General features: G+C 37.0%; 1 protein-coding gene across 1 annotated transcript in view; it reads right to left on the reverse strand.

Moving 5' to 3' along the window:
• Cap (Cbl-associated protein) overlaps positions 1–23,729 on the reverse strand; it is a 99,312-nt gene that overhangs the window by 14,413 nt on the left and 61,170 nt on the right. Inside the window, exons 8-20 of the mRNA XM_074247536.1 lie at positions 21,238–21,336; positions 12,809–13,017; positions 12,242–12,488; positions 11,992–12,066; positions 11,708–11,814; positions 11,471–11,543; positions 11,161–11,196; positions 10,264–10,408; positions 10,059–10,176; positions 8,976–9,008; positions 6,206–6,252; positions 5,945–6,114; positions 10–5,236 (exon numbers count right to left, since the gene is read on the reverse strand). Coding sequence (XP_074103637.1) covers positions 10–5,236; positions 5,945–6,114; positions 6,206–6,252; positions 8,976–9,008; positions 10,059–10,176; positions 10,264–10,408; positions 11,161–11,196; positions 11,471–11,543; positions 11,708–11,814; positions 11,992–12,066; positions 12,242–12,488; positions 12,809–13,017; positions 21,238–21,336 — 6,586 coding nt within the window. The remainder of the gene's footprint in view (positions 1–9; positions 5,237–5,944; positions 6,115–6,205; positions 6,253–8,975; positions 9,009–10,058; positions 10,177–10,263; positions 10,409–11,160; positions 11,197–11,470; positions 11,544–11,707; positions 11,815–11,991; positions 12,067–12,241; positions 12,489–12,808; positions 13,018–21,237; positions 21,337–23,729) is intronic.

The raw sequence follows: 23,729 nt of genomic DNA on the forward strand, positions 1-23,729 counted from the left end.
TGGGCTTGCGGACCTTCAAAGGTAACAGTAGGCTTAGCCGTGTAGGTAGGAATAGCCGGCCACCAACTATTAGCCCTCTTCTCGGAGTCGGATCTCACCCTCAGATTGGCGGGGTCGGGCGGCGGAGGGGTCGGCGGTGGAGGTTGGTATCGGAACTTGGGCCGGTGCTTGCTCGGATCAAAGGGCTGATTTGCGAAGGGATCCGCTTGCCGCTGCTTCAGAATGGAGGTCGGGGTGCGAGAGCGAACCGGAGACACCGAGACCGCTCTTGGCCCTTTGACCCTGTCAACCTTGCTCCTCTCCCTCGGCAGTATCCTGGCACACATGTTAGCACTGGAATTAACACCAACATTGCCCGAACTAGCACTTGAAGTCTTGATGTGGCTCCTGGTCTCCAGAGACCGAGACTCAAGGTCCGGAGGGAGCGACAGAGAACGACCGTTGTCACGTCGGCTTGGATATTTGTGAGCAACCCACCTACCCGCGAGGTACGGCGCAATGTCCCGAAGCTCGTGCACGTCAGGCGTTGATGTGAACATTTCACCAAGAATAGAAGTCTTCCCCTCCGTGCTCCTGGCGCAGGAATCCCCGTCCATCCCGAACTCCATCCTCTCGAACTTGTCGCGGATCCGGTTAACCGGTCGCTGGGCCTCCAGCTCTTCGGTCTCTGCTTTGATGGCCAGGGAAGTCGTCGAACTGGAGCGCGACATCGCACTATCTTTAAGCTCCGCGGTTTTGCTGATCACGTTTATGTGCGGCATCGCGAGGTCTTCGAGTCGCAGCGGAATCCGCGGGATTGGTGGCGACCTACTAAGTCTTCTCTTACTTTTTCCCCTCGGTGCCGGCTCGTACTTGCGCCTCAGCCACGCGACATCCGTAACTTCTTGAGTCTTGAGCAACGAGCTTCTCTTTGACTCGGACTTCTTCAAGAGATTCCGCGTGATCTCGGGGTCGCTTTGGAATCGCTTTGGGCTGAGAATGAATTTTGCTCTCTCACCTGACAATTCTTCAAGACTTTCGAACTTGGCGCGGAGTTTCTTGACCGCTCCGTGTTTTACCAGGTTCAAATACGCACGCCAGTAGTGCTCTGGGTCCGGAGAGTAGCAGCGGTGCTGAAGGGACTCGAGGCTGCAGGTCGAGGTGGAGACCCGACAAGGACTGACGCTGCGCGGGCGAGCGGGTTCTCGCTGTGAGTGGGAGGGAAATCGCCCGGTCGGAACATCCGGCGAGGCGGAAGTACTTCTTCCTCTTCCTCTGGCTGAACTGTGCTCGCTTCCTGTTCCCGGGGACGAGTGACCGCTTTGGCCCAGTGTACCGTAACGCGCTGACTCCATTTCCCCAAAGAGTTCCTTCAGATCCGCAAAGCTCTGCGAGGAGGAAAGCTTACTCCTTTTTCCGAGACACTTATTTTCTTCTTCCGACTTTTTTTCCCGCTGGATTTTCTCGAAGAACTCGACCTTCCGAGGAACTGCATCAGTCGCTTTGGTGGCCTCGCACTGCACTACCGTCTTAACGGAATTCTCCGAGCTTTCAGTAGTGCTGTCTATCTCGCTGCTGGAAGCGTTCTTAATTCGGCTCGAGTTTGCGGGTGACTTTTTCGACCACTCGTTCAAAACACTCTCAACCTTCCGTCTGGCAGCTGGGCTGTCGCCGTTGGGGGTCAGGACAAGGAGAAAGTCGCTCTTGTCTCTGTCGCGTGACTTTGAGGCGTTGTCGTCGACAGAGGTCTCCAGGGAGTAGCAAGTTCTCGGGGACGTATTAATTGCCGGAGCTGATTGACTTGTATTCTTGACAGAAGCTGCTGCAATGGCACCGAGAGTCTCGCGAGGGGCCAACGGGGACTTGGGTTTTTTTCTTTTCGAGACTTTATCGAGGATTTCTTTCCCGAGCGTGAGCGAGAGCCGTTTTTTCTCGGTTTCGGTTAATGAAGTGTGGGTGTGTGGGTGTAAGGTGCGACCGTTGCTGATCGAGTCGCTTCTTTTTAGAGAAGAATATAATTTCCCTGAGGACGTGGAGCTGGTGGGAACGAGCATCGAGTGACAGCGGACACTCAGCCCTTTAACTTCTTCCAGTCGATCGCCAAATTCATGAGACGGGACGACAACTTCGAATTCTCCAACGCTGGCTTTAATTTCTCCAGCCCCAGTTCTAGTTATAGTTTTCCTCCTTCCAGGTTTATCTCTATCAGAACTTTCTGACGGATAACTCTGTTTAATATTCTCGGCAAAGCTAATTTTTTCGTCGACGTCAAAAGACTTTGTGTACATTTTCGGTTTATCCTCGGAGCCGTAGATTTCATTAAGTTGGCTCTTCAAGGCGTTTACTTGTTCAACGGAGAGGCTGCTCCAAAACTTTTTGCTCCCCCCGAGGTTCCTCTGCAAGTAAGAGGGCTCTGATTTGTCGCACTCCTCAGATATTGTTTGTTTACTCTCTTTGCTTTCCTTGAGAGTGTTGGCTCGCTGCGTCATACTGCTCGCCACATTCACCACCGAGTTGCCCCGCCACAAAGGCTTGTAAACATCCTTCTTAGCGGATATCTCGAGACGTCTGGTTGCCTCCAGTTGGGTCTCCTCCCTCGCGAGCCGCCTGAAACTTTCCCTAATATTTTCGACGGATCTCTCCTTGCACCTCAAACTGCAGTCCCCGTGCCATCTGTACTTCTCCAAGTCCTTAGTGGTGAAAAGAAAATCCTTTTCCCGTTGGACGGCTCTCAGCTTACCGTAAATGCTCTTGAGCTCCTCCTCGGCACGTTCCGCCGATCTAATTTCTTTCCACTCGTCGTAATCAATAATATCTTCATGCTTGAATCTCCGTCTGAGATCCCCCGCTGACGTGCTCTTCTCCAGTTCTCCCATTCGCTCGAGACTCGCATAGAAATCGTACAAATCCTTGTACCTCGAGGATTTTTTTTTCGAATGCACCATCTCGTATACGTACCGCTGGTACTCCTCTTTGTTATTCGCCGGATAAGATTCCAGGGAGCTCGTGCTTTTCGCCAGAGATAGATTTGATCCGAATTTTCCCTTTCCGATTTCCTTTTTCCGCTGCTCGTCTTGGACTTCTCCAGCGCTACGAGCCCGCGCCTTTAGCTGCGGAAACGCCTCGTCTTGCCGGAACAATCTGATTCTTCTGGGGACCGCGGACCGGGTAAGCGACGGAGAAGGCGATCTTGGAGGCAGATGGACAATTCTTCGTGTGATTTTTTCATCTACCGACGAAACTTTGATCGGTGGTTCGCTGAGACTTCTTTCTTTAATGCTCTCGCGGTCTAATTCGGGGCTCCGGCTGCCCCTCAGTGAGCTGGAGGAGCCAAACTCCTTGGAGATACCTTGAAGACTGTCAAACTTGGTTATCTTCTGGAAAATCGATCGCCCCGGCCAGCTAACGGCGAACGGATTAGGACTGGAGCTTCGTGAGGAAAAACTCTCACGTTCCCAGTTTTTGAAGCGCGAGTTAGAGACTGGCTGCTTGGTTGCCAAGTAGACGTTGAGTGATCTCAAGGATGGCTCAGACTTGAAACCGGCAACTTCTTGAAAGATTCTCGCTCGTTCAATCACCGAGGAACGTCTCGGAGTGCTGCACTGGGAGGAGAATGGGGACTGAGAAATATTTCTCAAAAATAGATTCTGGAAGAAGTTATCAGTACATATCACCTCCTGATGCTTTTTAATCCGATCCATTGTCACCAGTTGTGCTTGGGTAGTTGTATTTGTAGTAGTAGAAGTAGTTGTGGTTGTTGTGGTTGGTTTAGTTGTCGTTCCTTTAGTTCCTTTAGTCGCGTTTGCCGTACTCTCTGGTACTCTCTTGTCAACTTTTTTCAAACAATTCACCGCAAGTAATTTTTCACAACTTTTTTTTAATTTTCTCTTCTCCGGCTGGGAATGGGAATCACTTTTCCCATTATTTTTTTTCCTACCAGGATTCCCGGTACCATTTCCAGCAGTACCTTCACGTACTAATTTATCTTTTTTCATTCCACTTTTTTTTTTATAAAACTTTATTTCTTGATCTTCAATAACTTGCGACTTTTTCAATAGAGTTTTTACAGGAGGTTGAACCTTATCATGGATTCTTTTACTTCCAACAACAACACTTGTACTTGTAAACTGCTGCTGCTGCTGCTGCGGAGATGGTATTGCCGTAGTCGTCACGGCGCCTCCCTTTAATTTAGTTGTCGAGGTTTTTTGTTTACAAGTCTCGAGTAAATTTCCGCGTCTAGCTGTCAGAGAAGCTCCAGAACCAGAGCCAGAACCAGAACCCGAAACCGGAGATCTACTTCTTATAACAACGTTGCAACTCGATCTCGTTTTTTCCAGTTCCCGAGTCTCAGACTTGGAGATAACTTTTGTCGACGATAACCCGGTCTCCTGGCTCCTCACTCGTCTCAGTGACACCGCCTTTCCACCGACGACAGCCCCAGTTAATGTGTTTTCCACGACAACGTTAACGTGTCGCTGTCCGTTAACCAGAAGCCTGGAACCCGAGTGAACAACTTCCGCGTGAGAAGATGACGAGGACGATAAGTAGACCGATGAAGAGCCCCCAGCTGATGTACTGCCCAGCTTTGAACTTTCTTCAGGTTTTTTTCTGACTCGTCGAATTTTAGTCTCCTTTTTCACCGGCAAATTCGTCGGATAACTTTTTGAACGATGTCCGTCCTGAGCCCCTGTCAAGGATTTAGATTGTACTTTTGATAAGGACTTCTCCTCAACTTGTCGAGAGCCTGGAGAATTAACAGCCGAGGAAGGGGAAGGAGTAAGAGGGCTGACTGGCCGCTTAGTCAAACAATCCGGTTTCTTCTTGGCACAAGTTAAAACCGTCGTCTTGATCGGCGAAGCTGAAGGAGTTGAAACTTTCGGACGTGAACTGATCGAAGCTGTTAAACTCTTGCGTGCAATATTCCGACCCTGTTCTTGCTTCAGCAACTTGTTGCTCAGCCTCTCTCTGAGGAACCTTATGTTAGAGACACTTTCCGCTGCAAAACACTGCTGGTGCCTCTTGCTCGAGCTCTGGGAGTGCCCAGTCGTAGAAATGTACAGCTTGAGAGTCGCGTTGTCTTTCGAGGACTGCCTTCTGGGTGGCGAAGGGGGGCAAGGCCTCGCACTTGAACTCGAACTGTTCGCTCGTCGGTAACGTCCGCAAGAAGACATCGAGCTTGTCGACTGAGTGTGCTTTCTACGGACGCGAATTCTCGTCAGTGTTGACGAGATTGGAAAGTACTGGATCTCAGTGTCGTCTGAAAAATTTATATTTACCTGTATTGATAAGTTTTGTGCTAGAGGTTTAATAAGTTATCCTTGATCCTCGCCCAAAGTCAATGCATTTTTGTAACAGCTTTGTGCCGGTGATTTTTATTTCTTTTTTTTTTTTCCTCCTCTTGTTTGTGGCCTTTGTGCGGGTGAAGGTTATATAGCCGAACGCAGGTTTTTAATTTAATTAAAAAAAAATAAAGTATCGTAACCTGAATCCCGTTATCGATAGATCCTTAGAGAGCAGTGCCGATAGTGTTTATTGCGCCCTTTTTGCTTGATATTTAAATATTTTATTTTGAATTTAATAAGAACTAAATGTGCGGTGAAGTATAAAATATAAAATATAAATATGAGAGGTAAGATAAAAATATAAATGCGCTAAGCATTAAAACTTAAACATTATTAAAATTTATTCGTGCGATTTTCCGATGTCATGCATAATATTTTATTCATTCAGCTCTTTTTATAGGAGAGTATAATAAAAATTAATAAAACGCTTGCACTACACTTTGGATTAAAAATTTATAAAAAAGAAAACTTAACAAGCTTGTGTGTGTTTTATATAATTCGTTTTATAGAAAAAAAAAAAATAAATAAAATAATAATAATATTAATAATAATAATAAAAAAGCGATAATAAAAAAAAAAAAAAAGATAAAAACTAAAAACTGATATGAAAAAAATTGACGTACCTTTGGGTCGTTCGGGGGCGAGTTTTCTGAGCCCATGTAGAGGAACGTCGCCGCCCTTCTGCACTGTCTTGTATGCCACTCGCTGCTCTAGAGGACTCAGAGGACTGACATCATCTCGTCGACGAAAAATAAGCGTTGAGTCGCTCTCGTATCCGGACTCTTTTAGTGCGCTAGAAGATTAATAAGTTGAATAACGAAAATGTTATTTTTATTTAGCAATTCAAGTGCCAATTCTAATCGTAACACTTATTAATAACTTACTGACTCATGTAGGGCTTGGCCGTGTGAGGATTGTGCTGATCAAACGGCTGAAAAATTAAAATTACAAACGTCAGTCAAGGACTTTATCCGCAACAAATAGATAACATTATATTTAGAATCAATGATACTTATGACTAATCATGCGAAAAAAAATTATATACAAGCAGGCACGAATTGCTGCTAATGTACATCACATATGATATGACACTGATATGACTAATGAGAGCGGCATGATTATGTTATGCATGAAGACAAGAAGGCTCAATATCAGGAGATGCTTTGAATTTGATTTCGATGATGATTGCGTGTTACATAAATATGTAGCCCTCATGCGTTAATATTGTTACTAAGAAGCGTGATAAAGCACGATGATGATGTGTCAATAACCATAATTAGGTTTATGATTGCGATAAGATGCGTATGTACAGTTGGAAATTTATCGGGTGGAGATGATTGCTGATTGGTGATAGCCAGAGATGGATTGGACTATAAATTTGGATGATGGGTGGGCTGTTTGAACCTGAGGTGCATCAATGTGCCTTGACACTGGAATATTGATTGCAGTTAAGCTTCTTAATGATAACTGATATACGTAATATCTACCGGGTACGATATCAATATACCATTTATCAGCATGATTACAGAATTAGTTCTCAATTTTTAACCATCAAACAATTGTAATTTAAGCTTTTAGTCTTTTCTTCATTGTTAATCTTCATTTAACATTTATCATTGAGATTCCACACCTACTTTATCGTATTCTTCATATAAAGAAATAGATTAAAAAAAATCGATAATACAGAAGTCTAAGTATCGAGTGACTTATCAAAAGTTATAGTCCATTAAATTTTTGAATAGAAATGTCTTTTGAATAAAGCTCACTGAAGATTTACAACCTTTAAAAACGGAATAATTTAAAGTACCATTGTTTTATCGTAAAAAGCAAAGACTATAACCGTAAAAATGCCAACAAGTCTAACGAAAAGAGAGCGATAATGATCGTGCAGTATTTATTATAAAATAAAATAAAAGACATATAATAAAAATGTCGGTGAGAATGGGGGCTGTCTAACCCGTGAAGGTGATGTCAGGGCCGTCTCCGCGACAGAATTGTTGGCGATTGGCGGCGGTGGTGGTGGTAGCATGGTAATATGAATGGTGCTGGAAGAAGAAGAAGAAGTAGAAGAAGATATGGATGGATCGTGATGCTGCCGCTGGTTGATGCCGATACTCTTGTTATTGATGACGTTAGCGTGGTTCCGATGGTTCCGCGGACTCGTCGCTGGAACACTGAAGAGAGACTGCTTGTTTGAGCAGGAGGACGAGGAGGAGGACCGGTTTATCAGCAAGGGAGACCTGCGAGTCGGGCTGCTGCTGGCCAGGCTCTTAAGTTTCTCCTCGATGCTGCTGCTCGAGTGTCTCTGGTCTTCCTCGGGCTTCACCGTCTCGTCGATGAACCCAATGAGCATCGCGTCCTCGGTTTCGTTATTTCCACCTCCAGCGTGCTTGGTGTGTCTTTTTCTCGCAGAATTGCCCTTGGGAGACTTTAGCAGCGAGTAGGGCATCCGCTCGCCGGAAATCATCGACTTGGACCGACTCTGGCCCAGGAGAAGACTCACACTGGGCGGTTCTGCCCTGTAGGCCACCGAGGGCTGGCAATCCGAATCAATTGAGGGAGAGTTTGTGTCGCTGTCGTGTCCCGTGTGCTCCAAAATGGCCTTGGTCGTCCTCAGGGAGCTTTTTGGATGCAAAGACTGCGTGGTCGATGATTTTGAAGACGCTACTGTTGTTGAAGGCCTTGAGTTGTGGTTGCTTCTCACCAGCAGCTGGTGAGTCGGTATAAACGTTCGCAGCGCCATCGGGTGTCGAATCTGGGACTTCTTTTCCTCAGCCTTGCTCCGGGATTAACAAGTTTTGAGTTTTAGTTAGCTTGCGTGGGTTAATTACAATTCATTCTTGGAACTGGGCGCTATTCGTTCAATTCTTACCGCTTAAAGGTTTAATTTATTTTATTTCTCCGGGTGTTACTGATTATTGAATTTATATCGACAATGATTTGAATTTTAGAAAGCGATCATGGATCATGGTGTTTAGAAAGTTTTTGACAGAGCTTCGAGGCTTCCGGTTCCATGATTTTGGGCTTAGAATAAACGGAAGCGCATTTAACTTTAAAATTACATGCACTCTGGTATAATATATAATTTTAGTTTGGGTTTTACCTAGTACCGGAAGCTCGAACTGGTGAGGGATGTTAGCAACTGAGCAATTAGCGATCTTATAAGTAGAGAAGTGCAATGATAGAAGAATTAATTAACTGTTGATAAATTTATTAAATAGTTAAAAGAAAGTTTTTTTTTTAACTAGTTATTAAATTATTTGATGTTGAAATAATTTGAGGACTGAATGAATCGTAGTTGCAAAATTAAATTAATAATTTAATCTGTGGAATAAAATATTATCTCATTTATCATTTATTTTATCGGTCATAGTTTCTTTTATAAAAATATATTTTATTAATTTGATCTATTGGAATTTTTTTATATACTCAAATTATGGAAGCTAAAAAATATTTTTTAATTATTAATAAAAATTAATTGTCTGTTAATAAATTTTATAGAATAATTAATTCATTAAAAAAAATATTTTTAACGATCTGATGTTGAAAAATTATTTATCAACAGTTAATAGAGCTTATAAATTATAAAAAAAAAAAATTCTTCTATCAGTGCAGTAATAGTAAAATGGATATTTAGTATAAAAAGTAGCGTACCCTATCAAATATGTCCATGACCTCGTCCCACCACTAAAAAAAATACAATTTGCGTTATACTATGCATTTTAATAAAAAGTTAAATTATTAGTGTACTTAATTGCAACCAATCAGCACTTTTGCAATTATATGTCAATGAACTTTGTTTATTTTATTATTATTATTATTAAAGTATATTACTGTGAGAAGCGTTCTACAAGCGTAAGAAAATCAATAGAAGAGATGTCATCGTATTTAGCGACACGAAATCAGATAAAAATAATTATCGGGTAAATATATATTTTTAACAGTTGACGCCCAGCTCGTCCATAAATATTTCCAGTAATTAAAAAATCGATGTGAGTCTAGATATTTTATTCATAGATTTAAATTTTTAGCTCAAGCGAGTTTCTTGAGAGACAAAACCTCGCTTAAATTTTTATCGACAATTTTATCGGACGAAATCTTTAAATTACTAATTGCGATAAATAATTCTAAATTCAATTGACTAAATTGGTTTGTAGCTTAATCAAATGGCCTTTAAAAGTTTTAATTAATTTACATATATATATATATATATATATATATATATATATATATATATATATATATATATATATATATATATCTTTTAAAAAGTCGTGAATAATTAAAGTTATTGCGATGATATATATTTTAATAAAAAATAAACTTAAATATCTGGAGCTTTTGGAAATATTAAATATAAGTTTTATAAAGAAGCTTTCTTGCCATAAATGATACTTAACGTCTAGTGGTAAGCGGATAACGTTTTTTTTTCTGAACCGTAAATTATTTAATAAATAAAATAAATAATTAAGCAGTAATAGTAAATATTAATAGTAATTTTAATTACTATTATAGTTTGAAAAAAAAAAAAAAAAAAAAAAAAAAATTAATAATTATGATTTGAACGTTGGTGTGATAAAAAGTACTTGTTACCTTTTTCTTTTTAGTCACAGTCAGCTGAAAGTGAGTGATACCCCAAAACAAGTCATGTGCGTTATTAAATAAACATGTCCGTCATATTTTAATGAGATGATATATACAGCGATAAAGTTACCGAGAAAAAAGCTAATTATTTACCTCCTTGGTTTCTTTTTCCCCGACGCCAACTGCGGGGGTAGATTGACTCGGCTGATAGTTCTCGATGCGTCCTGGCTGGTTTCGATAAACTTCAGCGGTAGTTTTTATAAGCGCGCTTCTAAAAATACGCCCAAATATTTCCATTAATAAATAATAAAACAAAATGAAATAAAATTTACAAGATCTTAAACAACTCATCACTCACTTTCTTGGCATCGTCGAGATCGACGAGTCATTTTCCTTGTTTCTTTGGCGTCTGCGTATGTCCAATGTCGCAGATTTGTCTGCATACGCACGTGGCTCTGGCTCGCTTAAATATCCACTGCTGCTTCCGTGCCCGTATCTCAGACCTTAAAATTAAATTAAAATTTTTTTAAAATCACTCAAAAACAGGTTTAGAATTTTTAATAATTATTATTTAATGCCGCGACGGTAGTAATTTATACACTTCATTCTCTAGACAGCATTCGGGTAAATGTTTTATTTTCTCACTCTTTTATTCACCGTCTCAAGCGCAGTCGTTTTAATATTAAAAGCTTCAGTGCCACTGAAAAATATAAATAAACTCGCTATTTAAATTTAATTACTTAATTATTTAAGTTTGCATTAAATAAAACCCTCAAGCACCAGCTTTTATGATTCTAATTTTATTATTATTACAATTATTTTTTCCGTGGCACCAAAGTATGTTACATTAGTAAACACTTTTTTAACATTTGTAAAGTTTACACGAAAATAAAAAGCAGTAGTGGAGAAAAAAAAAACTTTTATTTTATTAATTATAATTATAATTATAATTGTAGTTATAATATTATTATTATCATCGTTATAAATGCCAGCAGAAACAGATTATGACTTGTTATTATTTTATCTACGATAAATAATATTAAGTAATGTATGTATACAAATATACAGTTATTTTGTGTTGTTGTAGATGTAAAATAGCGAATATTTGATATAAACTATAAACTAATGAAAGCTAAATGCTAATTCAAGCTCAAGTTAAGCATCGTTAATATTAGTCGAGTAGCAATACACCGTACAGAGATATATACGAATTGCCGATGCAATAATTAAAGCTCGCAGCTGAGAAGATATTCACCTCGCCGTGGCTTGTATTGGATAGTCACGTAGTCATCTGCAAATGCGAAACGTTAATGTGTTGTTATTTTAACTCTATTAATATTCATACATAAAAAATAAACTTTAATAATAATCATATTAATAGGATGGAGATACATATACGTCACTCAATTTATCTTTATACGTATTTCCAGCTATAAATAGATCAATCATATTTAATATTTGTATAGTAAATTACTTTCAATAGGTTATTATTGAGTTACGCTAGTTACTAGGTTGTTATTGTTGTCATTTAACAATTGCAAGAGTAAAAATAATGTTAAACTGACCGTCTTTACCGGCGCGGTGGAGCGAGTCATACATTTGTTTGTACCACTTTGCTTGATTATCCTCTTTCACCTCCTGGAAAATATATATACCAGCGTCAGAACTCTAAACTTCTAAAAGCTTTTGCGCTCCACTTTCACTGTTATTCGCCTTTTCGTATTTTAGGATTTTAGTATTTAGCCTAAATAAGTCATTTTTAGTGAACAAAAAAAAATAAAAAATTAAAAAAACAAACTTACCGATCTTAAAGCAACCGGCATTCCGTTTTTGGTAATCGGTCCGATTCCTTCTATTTTTCTCGGGGTTTTCTTCATATTTTCGTTATCTTCTTTTTTCACCGAATCAACTATTTATATTTTTTTTTCAAAACATTATTTCACAATTTTATAAAAAAAAAAACTACAAATTCTCAAAAAAATTTTTGGAAAAAAAATTTTTAAATAGATTTGTAGTCAGTTGCCATTTCTGTGTTTGCAAAAAAACCGATTTATAAAAGGTAAAAAATAAAAATAAAAATACTAACGTAAATCTCCGGTGTCGTTATTTTTGAGGCAGATGCTCTCGTTGAGGTAGGCAGCTCCCTTGGGCAATTGACCCTCTGGAAAATGCAAAGGTAACAATGAACAATGGTAATAAAGAATAGAGAACAAATAATAGAGAGCGTAAAGCACGGAGAATAAAAGTGTAACACATAAGTGGATCGTTGATCATGCAGTAAAAGTTGGCACGTGACAATTAAGTAAGATAAAGCGGGAAGATTTAATACAACTCACCTCTGGCCTTTTGCAGGAGAGTAATTGTCGGATTTTGCGCACGCGGCAGTCGCGGAGTGGTTGCAAGGGTGTTCAACCCTTGGGACGGGACCGAGTGAGAGTTAACAATCCTTGGGCTTATGTTGTAAGAACCATCCGTGCCGTTGCTGGACGGATCCTTTTTCTTCTCTTGGGCCGGGGGGTGATCTTCGGACTGGGGGTGACTCTCGTTCTTCCAGGGGGGCTGCGGCTGCGGCACTTGCTCTGTCTGTGCAAAAACAATAAACCCAGGACATATATCGCACAACAGATCTAATATAGAGCGGAGAGCACGATACGTGGCACAGAAAAGAATATTAAGCTTATATTTTGTTCTGTCGGTTATTTCTTTTCTTTAAAATAGACTTTTCAATGCCAGTCACGTTTCACGTCCGCCCTGACAGCTAATATGAATAATATCGGGCAAAAATAACTGCTTGTGTAACTGATCTCCCGTCGAACGTTTCAATGTTCCTGATGTTTCATTTCCTCAGCTCCGTTTTCCGTTATTTTATTTCATTCGATAGATTTATTTGCTTTTGGGGTTACCTGGGGCTTTTTTCTGCGACCTAGAATGGGACTCTCGAAGCTGACTGGTCGAAACTCCTTGCGCTCTGCAACAGGACTGGTTCCTGCGCTGGAAGGCGTCCAAACCGGCGGAATGCCGGCATCTCTTTCCAAATTTTTCCCTCGATCTGGGCTCCTGGGGTCCCGGTCTCGGTTGTAAGGATCGCTGCTGCTGCCTGGTGACCAAACACCTGTCGACATAACAAATCTTTCCTATAAATATCACACTTTTAGTCTCCCAACAGATTCGCACTTTTTTTTAATTTACTAACGCAATATTCACAAACAAATATCACACAATATACATTCTCATTTTTTCGACATTATTATTTAAACTCCACGGTTTGTATTAATACAGCGACATGCAGATTATAAAAGCTCGAGCTTTATGTCACACATTTGTTATTTATTCGGGGAAAAAATTAAAAAGAAAATAAATTTATACTCTGGGGATTTTTATTATAAAAAATCGATTGTTTTATGCGGTATCTTTAAATCTCTAATTGAGTAGATTAACTTGTCGTGAAAATATAAATCGTAACGGTTGATCAAATAAACTTTTTATCGAATCGATAAACTATAAGCCGTTGGCTAATTGCACCGGTTTATATTTTTATTTCTTTGCCAGGGATTAATTTTTAATGCAATTAACAGCGCTTTTAACTTTCCTGAATCATTGATCAGCTTATTATTTTTTAGTGAGCTTAAAACACGGGAAAGCTTTTTTTGCTGAAGGTAATTTCGTGGAAACATTTGGGTCAACGGGTGACCGTCAAATAGTAAAGGCTCGTGATGCCAAAAGTTTTATGCTTTAGAAGACTCACTGTAGATTCTAGACTGTAGACCGACTTATACAGTGAGCTAGTAAACTTTTGGCTGCTATAAAGCAAAACTTTGCTGGTGAAGCCGAGCTTCAGGGTACGTGTGAGCAGACTTCACTTAGTATATCTTTCTGTCTTTATGTCTAATCTGCATAAGAATTACTGAAAAAAGTACACGTCTTTCAAATAACCTAAAAGGCATCATTTAACTTTGTTTTACATTTTTTTATACTAAAAATGGATCGTTGGACAGGTGGTAATTTAAATTCATCCAATTTTAATTAAATATGTTTAGAAATCTACCGAAAAAATTACAGAATTTCTTTTAAATATAAAAAAGAAACGATTAATACCTCTTTAGGAATTAATTATTTCTGTTATCTTTAATCCTAAAAAAAAGCCAGGCCTTATAAGTCACAAATGCCATCCATATCTTCAAGGAAGTGAGATGAAATGGAGCAAGATAAAAATGGTAAGACGACATTGAGGTTCGAGTTGTCGCAGTAGCAACAGTAAAAACGATGCTAATCCAAGAGAGTGTAGGAGTATTACATAAAAGGCCCATCTTTTTCTGGCAGTCTCTTGCTCTGTTTGCGTTTAAAATGGTCTTTACACAGACGCAAACTACAGCATTCGTATTTGAGTGTTAGTAAAAGTGGGCAGCAGCCGAGTGAATAAATTTGTCAGTAGACCGTCTAGTCGGCGGCTTCTGCAAAACCAACTAACGTATTTAAAACTAACTACCGCGAGGTTTTACGTTTTATTACATACACATACACCGATGCTGATTAAATTATTATTTAACTTAAGCTATTTTATAATTTAATAACCTCGTAACAACTCGGATCTCGGGATTATTTCGACAATTCCGCCTTTATTTCAATAACGTCCATTAATTTGTTCACACGATTATTAATTATCGCATCCGTTATTATTATATTTTATGCCGAGTGAGTTTAAATACTGCGACTGATTAAAATTATATTAAATCACGCTTGTTATTTGCACTCATCCATTTCTTCTATTATATTTATTTTATATCCATCCAGTCTCATTAAAAATAGCAATATTGTTTTTTAATTAACATCACACTCCCGGTAGCAAAGTTCTGCCATCCCCGATGGGTACACTGAGGCATTGTGTTTGCTTACGGGCGTAATAAATCTGATGAAATTAATAAATATACAAGTAAATATGAGGAAGATGATTTTGATGATGATGAGGAAGACCAAGACTCGATTGGGATGCGTGATATGATGTAACACGATCAGTGGATTAATACAAAAACTTTATTAGCGTTCGCAGTCTGTATCTATGTCTACAGCACAGCACAAAGTACTTGTAGCTAGCTGGCTGGTGTATTACATTTAATTTCTGGAGCATAAATTCTGTTTTCATCCGCCTGCAATTATGCCAATTTCATTTGGACTATTCATCCAGTCAGTTAACTCAATAAACAATAAGCTCATTGTGTCTTGAGATACACCAAGCTCAAGAGGAAAATTACAAATTCATGCTTACGCCGTTCCGGCAACTAATCTTTTTAAATAAAATACATTACAATACAAATACAAAATACAAAATACACTTCTACAGCTGGTCCTGTTTCTGCTCTCTCTCGTTGGTAAATAACAAAGTAAGCTTTTATTATTAAACATTAGTGCAAGTAAGCGCAGCAAAAAAAAAAAAATTTAGTAAATAACAATGCTCCAAGTTTTGTTTGATTAAACACACGGGAATTTTATAATACCAAAGTACCAACAATCGACAATTTTTTTTATTAACTTTGATAAAAAATTTGTACTTGGAAAAAAATTGTACAAGTTTTTTTTTTTTTAACTCGTAAAAATATTAACTTGATTTAAGATAAGAAATTTTTGGGTAAAAAAATTATTTTGAAGAGTTTAATTGTTTTTAATCAAGCATTAGTATTATTTGTAAAAAAAAAATTTTTTTTTTTTATTTAAATAAATAAAATTAAAAATGTCAATTTTTTACGGTCAAAAATAAATAAAGCTTGATTAAAAATAAATTATCTTAAATCAAATAAATTTTTTTACAAGTGTAGTAATTAATAAATTGCGATATGTATGGTAATTTGAGTAATCAGGGATTTACCTGGCTTAACCGAGGAGGCCTTAAACTTGGGCTTAAGCATTCTCTCTGTAATTAAAGACGTAGTGAGTTAATGGTCTTGAATGTCGTGTAGTACAGAGTACACAGATGTGGTTTGTTTGTCATCGTCATCGCCGTCATCAGTTTATTAATTGCTGCGACAACGAGGACGCCGGGAATGATCGCTATAACTGATATGAGCTAGTATTTATTAGTCTGAGCTGAATTTAACAACAGTTATGATTATGAGACTATGACGAACGTGGAAGTTACCGTCCCACGATTACCATTCTCTACAAATAACCGATTAACATGATCAATATCACAATATCAACTGAACTGAAGTAAAGAGAAGTGAAATGAGCACACCATCTGTTCCATAAAATACGGCAACATTATATTATCCCTCGCAATGACAAACTTTTATAGACAAACTGATGTTTGCCTATTGATAAACTTTTAGATTGCTTTCGAACCGTTTACTGTGTACATAAACCTTACCGTTAACTTTCTTCTTCCACCTATCCTCTATAGATATACTATAGATATACATCTCTATTAAATTTGTACGCTACACGCTGGGATTTTCGCACCTACCAATCGGGTGTTTGCTAATGCAAAAAATAGCCATTAATTCAAAAAACTTTTCTTGTAAGCGATAAATTCACGTCAACTTCTAGGCTAGAGATTTAGAACTCGGAATTTCCATCAAGTGCCTTTTTTCAAAGTTGCTTCATGAGCAAGTCATAGACTCAGAGGGCAAAGGAGAGGGTGGGATGCAGATGGGTAGACCAAAGAGCTAAAGCTAGGCCCGAAGGAACCACCACCAGTCATGAATATATAAACGTGGTTGATGAGCTTTTACAACGACGTCGACAGTGTTCGGTCCGAGGAGATTAGACGGGCTTAGTTTCTTGCTAAGACTCCAAGCACTACCATCACCACCACCACCACCACCACCACAGGCTCGTCTTGTCAGAGGTAAATGTCTTTTTCAGAAAGGATCCCCCGTGGATTCCAGGAAGGACAAACAGGGAACGGATCTGCAAGTTCAATTATAGCTAACAACAAAATTCCTCGACAACAATCCGCCTTTTTTACTCTTATATTCTCTTCTCTGTTGTTTGATCTCTTTAGTCGCTTACTTTTCTCCTGTTCCTACTCAGATCCTTTCTTTATTTTAATATCCTATTAAAAAGTCAGGCCGGGGTGAATGGAATATTATAGACTCGAGTTAACTTTCTTTTCCATGCAGATGTTATGTAGACAGCCCGGGAAATCGCGTTATCGTCAATTCAGCAGCACTTAAACTTGCACGAACCATTAACGTTCTCCTCATTTGTAAATATGCAAGCTCAACCGTACTACTGTACTATACAGGCGAGCTAATGGAATTGCGTCTCTAATGGTAAAAAGCCGTATGTCGGAGAGTTTTTTGTCCACAGAAATGAATCTTTGATTTGTTTCAAATGTTAATTATCAAAAATTTTATATTTTCTACAGGTTATGGGCCAGGGCCTAAAAAAATTAAATTTTACTTTTATAAAAAAAAAAAAAAAAAAATACTTGATATTGTTTTTAACAATATTAAATATAAAAATATAAAATCAATAGCTAAAAAAAAAAAAATTGATATTAATTTTGTCCATTAGAAACCCAAAACAACAACCAGCCTTCATGTTTTGTTATTGAATAAGTTCGGCCTCCCTCCCCAAGGCCATTCCCAACTCCGGGATGTAAATTTAAATATTATTCTTGGACCTAGTTCGTAATATACCAGCATATATATCCGTATAACTAACGCTCAATAATATATTACAACGTTTCTATTTTAATAACGTCAAGTAATTACCTCGAGTGCAGAGACTGTTGAAAGTTATTGTTTTTCAATAAAACCCAATTCCGAATCCTGACTGTAGATTCTAGACTCTACTCCGTAATCTAAATGTAGACTATCTGACCTCTGGCTTTTTAATTTATTTAATTAAATCTATTAATACAACTATTTAAATAGCGAGTAAAAGCCAACTTCCGGCCCACTACCGCATTTACAATTATTTATGACATGAGCTTTTAGTACGTCCCGATATATATTCACCGTAACGCGATATCTGCTTACGCAACAACGTTACGGCAAAATTAGGAAAGACCCACCGTGGATTGCACAATTCTCTAAAATTTCCGGCTCAACTCCATTTATTCGGACTTTATTAACCCACTGAGCGGCTTAATAATAAAAATAATCATAATAATATTCCGTAAATAAACAGTGTGGGCTAAAGTTTTGGCGGTTGTTGGAGTACGATCATCTGTGTCGCTAACTTGCGGTCACTTGAACGGAGTTCCTTTACAGAGACAACCTGTTGGATCTCCGGTTACTTTGTAAGCTCTTTGATTTTTCCACCCCGACTAAATACCAGTCAAAAGACTGACAACTAACTACCTGACTACTAATTTTCGTTAAATTCAGATTTGTCGAGGAAAGAGTAACTACTGAATAACTACCGAACAAAACCAACAACCACTCACTTTTTATTTTATGTAAAAAGCATCCGAAGAACAACAAGAACAGTTAACTCAAACACACAATTAAATTCACCAGTGTCTTTAAATAAAACTCTGAGATAAAATAAAGAAGAATAAAAAAGTAAAAGTGTCACGTGGTAGATTCACAATCTTACTTTTTTTAACTACACACTGTTACTGGTAACTGGCAGCCTCGGACTCGGAAAATTAAGTCAGACCGAGATCGAGGTAACCCCGACTCCACTAACGAGAGGTGGAGTAAGACTGAGGCGTTGCGACGCCCAGCGCTTCTCTTGCAATCGCGCCAGCACTGACGACCGCGGCGAAGCTTACATATATATATATATATATATAGTTCACGGCAAAACATCCTATCCGTGGTGACGTTAAACACCCGAGCTTAGTTTAAGTCCCCGAATAAGATCAAACGGATTCAACCTTTTCTCTTTCCCTCTGTTGGTGTGTTTTTGGTTCCTTTAATTTCTCCCGTAAATAATAAGCTTAGACTTAGTTTTGGTCTCATTCGGTTGCATTACACCCGAGAAATTTTACCAGGTTCTTGTTTGTGTTGAAAACCGCGAGGAAATTTTATACAGCTGATTTTCATGTCAGACAATATCGGAGTGTACAAAAATTATCCTTAAATATTTACAAAATTTTTTTATACATGATATTTAATAACTTTTAGGAGTTATTTACAAATAAAAAATTTTTCAGTTGTAAAAATTGTAAAAAATTATCAATTAAATGTTTTCTATTAATTAATTTATTTTTTAAATAAAAACTTGGCTTGGTAATTGATTTAATTATAAACCAATGTAAAATAAATACTAGAAAAATTAAAAAATCATTTCTATTTTAGAAATTAACTCTCCATTAGGAAGATAATTTAGCGATCATGCGCCATCTGTTGGAAAATTTTAATACTAACTTTGAAAAAAAAATTATTCGTTCAAATATTTAACTTAATAAGGCTAATTTTTGAATGAGGACATTTCAGAACACATAAAAAATAAATAATAATTTCTCAATTACTTAAAATTATATAAAAATCGAATTGAAATTATTTTATTAACAACAGTCGAGTAATTTAAAGATCAGCGTTAATATTTGCTCTAGAATTATAGTTATCATTATATTTATTTACTTATTTGCAGAAGGTGTAGTTGAAAAAAGCAGCATTAAAAATTCACAGCACACGAAATAAGAAAAAAGGGGCAGAGAGTTGTTTTTTTTTTTGTTGACACTAAACACGTGTCTTATTGTGACCTCAATTGCGATTCTTCGCGTGCCGTCTAGGTACATTGAGATAACAACATTTACTTCCAGAACGAGAAAGTTCGATGGAACGACGTTAAATCGAATTTCTGGATAGAAGATGGAAGGGCGGAAGCGTCTGAAGGGATGAAATAAGCTGAGAAAGAATACGGAATAATAAAAATAAAAGTTATAAAATGAGGAATAAAGAATAAAGAACAGTGGACGGATAGTAAAATATTTCTTGGAGTGTGTATAGCGGCATAAGAGCAGAGCTGAGTACAGAGTACAGAGTACAGAGTACAGAGTGAGTATATTGTGTATTGAAAGACGGAGACGTCGTTGAAGACGCCGCAGATTCGCCGAATTGAGTTTCTTATTGGATTTCCGTTTCAGAAGTCGAGTGTATTTTCCGGTGACGTTCTCCCCGATGAAATTGCATCGTTCACAACGCGGACCTTCTCTATATACCAGACCGAGGGTATAATACCACTGCAGCGTAACAGAATTCCCGGTGCTGCACGGTAAGTACTAACAGTCCCATCCTCAGATTGTTTTTATTGATAAATCGTGGGGAATTTTCACAAATCTTTCGCTTTGTAGGAGCCTCACGTTCCAACAAACCAGGAGCTTTAAATAAAAATTCCAGAGGAAGAAGCAGAGGGGTGAGTTAAAAATCTAATTACTGTAATTGTTATTTTTGATTTGGTTGTAATGGGTAAATTATCCCATTCGGTGACAAGCAGAGGATCAGGAGCGAGAAGTTAACGAGAAAACCGGAACGCGAAATGATCACGTTTTAAATTTATTGCTGAGTTACAGAATGTCCTGATTGATAGTCGCCAATAATCATTTCACAATCTAGTCCATTCTCCACTCTGCACTCTACACTCTCGACTCTTGATTCTCTGTCGTTCTATGTACTGCAGAGGAGAATAACAATCCTCTGTGTACACATTTAAATGTGAATAATAATGCACTCGTTACTCTGAACAAGCGAGTAAATTTGTCTATTTAATCACATCCAAATGTCGCCTGTTTATTATTATCATACGGTGTTTCTATGTTTAGTTAATTATTATCAAGTTATCATTATGATTTATCCTGTAAAGCTAATCCAACAGATTACTTTTTGTTGGTAAGGGATTAATAAGGCTGTTCAAAGTTTATTAGCCAAAAATTAGTGTTTTATTATTAGTTATCCCCAAGGAAAAATATTTATATTCAATACACGTGAAAATATTTTTGAATCGAAAATTGTAAAATTAAAAATTTTTTAATATCAAATTTAAGGGTTGAAATTCAAATAAAATTTTTATTTTTACATTTTTTGATAAAATTTTATAACTATTTGGTAAAAAAAAAAAATCTTTTATTTACATATCTGTTTATGTAAAAAAATAAAAATTTTTTCCTTAGGGATAAATATCACAAAATTTTTTTAATTGAAATTTTTTGTATAAGAAATAAGCAAACTATAAAAATTGATAAGAAAATTTAATTTCCTCCATTAAAAATCTCAAATTGCTCAGAATTTCAATTTAAAATATTTACTCAAGCACTAAATTTAAACAGCACAATTAGAGTTAGTACGTTAATAACACCGATGTTTTCCCCATTACACAAAATCTGTTCCCATACAGAGAGACAGGACTGATACTAGCAAAAATAATAAAAATAAATGAAACGCACCTTGCCTCAGAAGAAAACCTTTGGACTCGGTCAGAGCCGTGTAGATCTCGTGTAGCAAATCGCCGCCATTAGTTTTCTTTCCAGCCGCAATGGCATACCCTTCAACCAAAAAAGCATGCCCAAGTGCCAAAGACTAAAAGTAGCATTTTAAATAAAACAAAACTACTACCTCACTACCACCACACCGGCATTACTGTATCACCAACTAAACTATACAAATACTTACATGCAACTTAACTCACAGCAATGGCTATTCAATTCGCAGACGGATAAAAGCGAGTTAAGTAGGCATTAAAATCCACTCAGTAAATATAAAACCGGGTTATTTTATTTTACAAACAATGGAGTAAAAAAATTTGCATATGAAGCTAAATAGTTCTATTTATAGGGTCGGTGATCCAGTGAGTCTAGTCATGAATCATGAATAGCTAATTCGTGTAACTACAACAAACTTTATTTATATTCATTCATTTATTGATTTATTTATTTATTTATTTATTTATTTATTTATTTATTTATTTATTTAGAAAGGTGGTGAGGCAAAGTTTTAATGCATTCAGCATCCGATAACATGACGATAGGTTAAACTAAAGACTGCTCTACGTGTCTCGTGCGCGACAGTAAACACACAGTGAAAACTCTTAGTATGGCTGGAAGTTCTCTTGTGTGTAAGTTGTCAAGACTAAAGACGGGAATAGTTTTGAGAAAAGTTCCAAGGTGGTTGTAGATTGTAAGCTATAGATTGTAGGTTGTAGCTTCTAGGTTCTAGGTTCTGGGTTCTGTCGAGCTTTCGTATTCTCGTGTTAACTGGGATGTTCTGTCGTACATACTAGAGCGATGTCTATGTCGGTCCAGAGCAGAGTTTAACAGATCAGAGCAGAGCCAGTGGCCTATTTCTCCTCTACTCATCCGATCCTGCACTCTAATGCTCTCTGTTATATGTTATGTGTATATATAAATCAGTACCACGCGTTTAAATATAGTCCCGCTGGTTTAGTATCGAGCAGCGGATATGTTCGTACTATACGTTAACGCGAGGACTGATAAATTCTCGGCAACATTTATCACCATCGGATGGAACCGCAGTTACAAATGTTACAATTTTTTACTTTCCTCAAGCTTTTTTTATTTTTAAAAATATATTTTTTTTTTTTTTAATTTTGCTCAAAAATGAGAGAAATAATTTTTGACATTGACTATTGCATATATCGATATTTAGCAGATAGAATTTTAATTCGGGAATTGACTAATTAATGCCGCTTTTATTGATATTAATTATTAATTAACTGTTAATTAGTTGCGCAGTGCTGGATTTTATTAATCCGTCTGTTCTCAATGATCTATTATTACTCTTTATAAATAGACCGTAATCCGAGTTTACTGTGTCAGTTATTTTGAAGCGTTTATAATCCACGATATTTATTAATGTACATTTAAACGTGTCTTGTATTTATCGCCCGATTTAATTAACTATTTCTACTGCAGAGTCCTTAATTATCCAGTAATTTTATTATAAATGGTTCAAATTTAAATGATGAACTTTCCAGTCAATATTGAATAATAAACTTTGTCGCGAATTTTAAAACGTTAATTTTTTATTAAGAAATTTTAATTAATATTCATTTACTTCATTGCTCTGTTATCAATTTCACATCAGTCAGATAAAAAATTAAATTTAGCTTTTATTTTTAACGCTATTGAATTTTTATCTATTACATTGATGATCTAAATTTTCATTTATAAAATAAAAAAATTTTTTTATATCGTATTTTTGAGCCTTGAGAAGTAGTTTCATGGCCGAATAAATAAAAAAATTTTTATTAATATTAAATTTTTAAAAATACGAATAAAAAGTAATCTCTCGATAAGATGAATCAAAATAACTTAGAGTAAACAAGTCTATAAATAAATTCATTTCTGTTGCACGATAGAGTTAGAAAAAAATGTCATCTCACTGATCTGCTTTGACTGCACAAAAAAACGCAGTCAGTCAAAATACTTTCTAAGACATTTCAAGCTTAAAAATAAAAAAAATTCATCATTGAAATTTTTTTTATATTTCACAGTTTAATTTAACTTTTTTAATAATTAATTTATTATTTCCAAAGCAGTCGGAATATTTTATAAAATAACCAATCCACCAAGAAATAATTAATTATATCTTATTGAATCAACAAATTATTCAAATAAACCATTAAAAATAAACACTTCTATAATCGGATTAATTGACATTCATAAAATTGAATTTAACAAATGAATTCACCTGTTATATATAATTAATTAATGTGACTGCGATATTTCAGGTAGTTACCAGATTTCACATGTCGATTTTGTCAAATCCAAAAATGGAATCTAGTATAAATTATAATGTGAAAATAAAAATGTTATAAAAACGTTCCACTTGCAGACGGCAAGTGGATTCGAGTTCAATTCAGACGAAATTTAATCTCAATAAAAATAAATAATCCCGCGGTATTAAATAATAAACGAGA

The sequence above is a fragment of the Cotesia typhae genome, unplaced genomic scaffold (genome assembly GCF_013202065.1).
Source record: "Cotesia typhae breed Kobodo isofemale line unplaced genomic scaffold, CoteBio_Ctyphae contig_5, whole genome shotgun sequence".
Taxonomy (NCBI): Eukaryota; Metazoa; Arthropoda; class Insecta; order Hymenoptera; family Braconidae; genus Cotesia; species Cotesia typhae.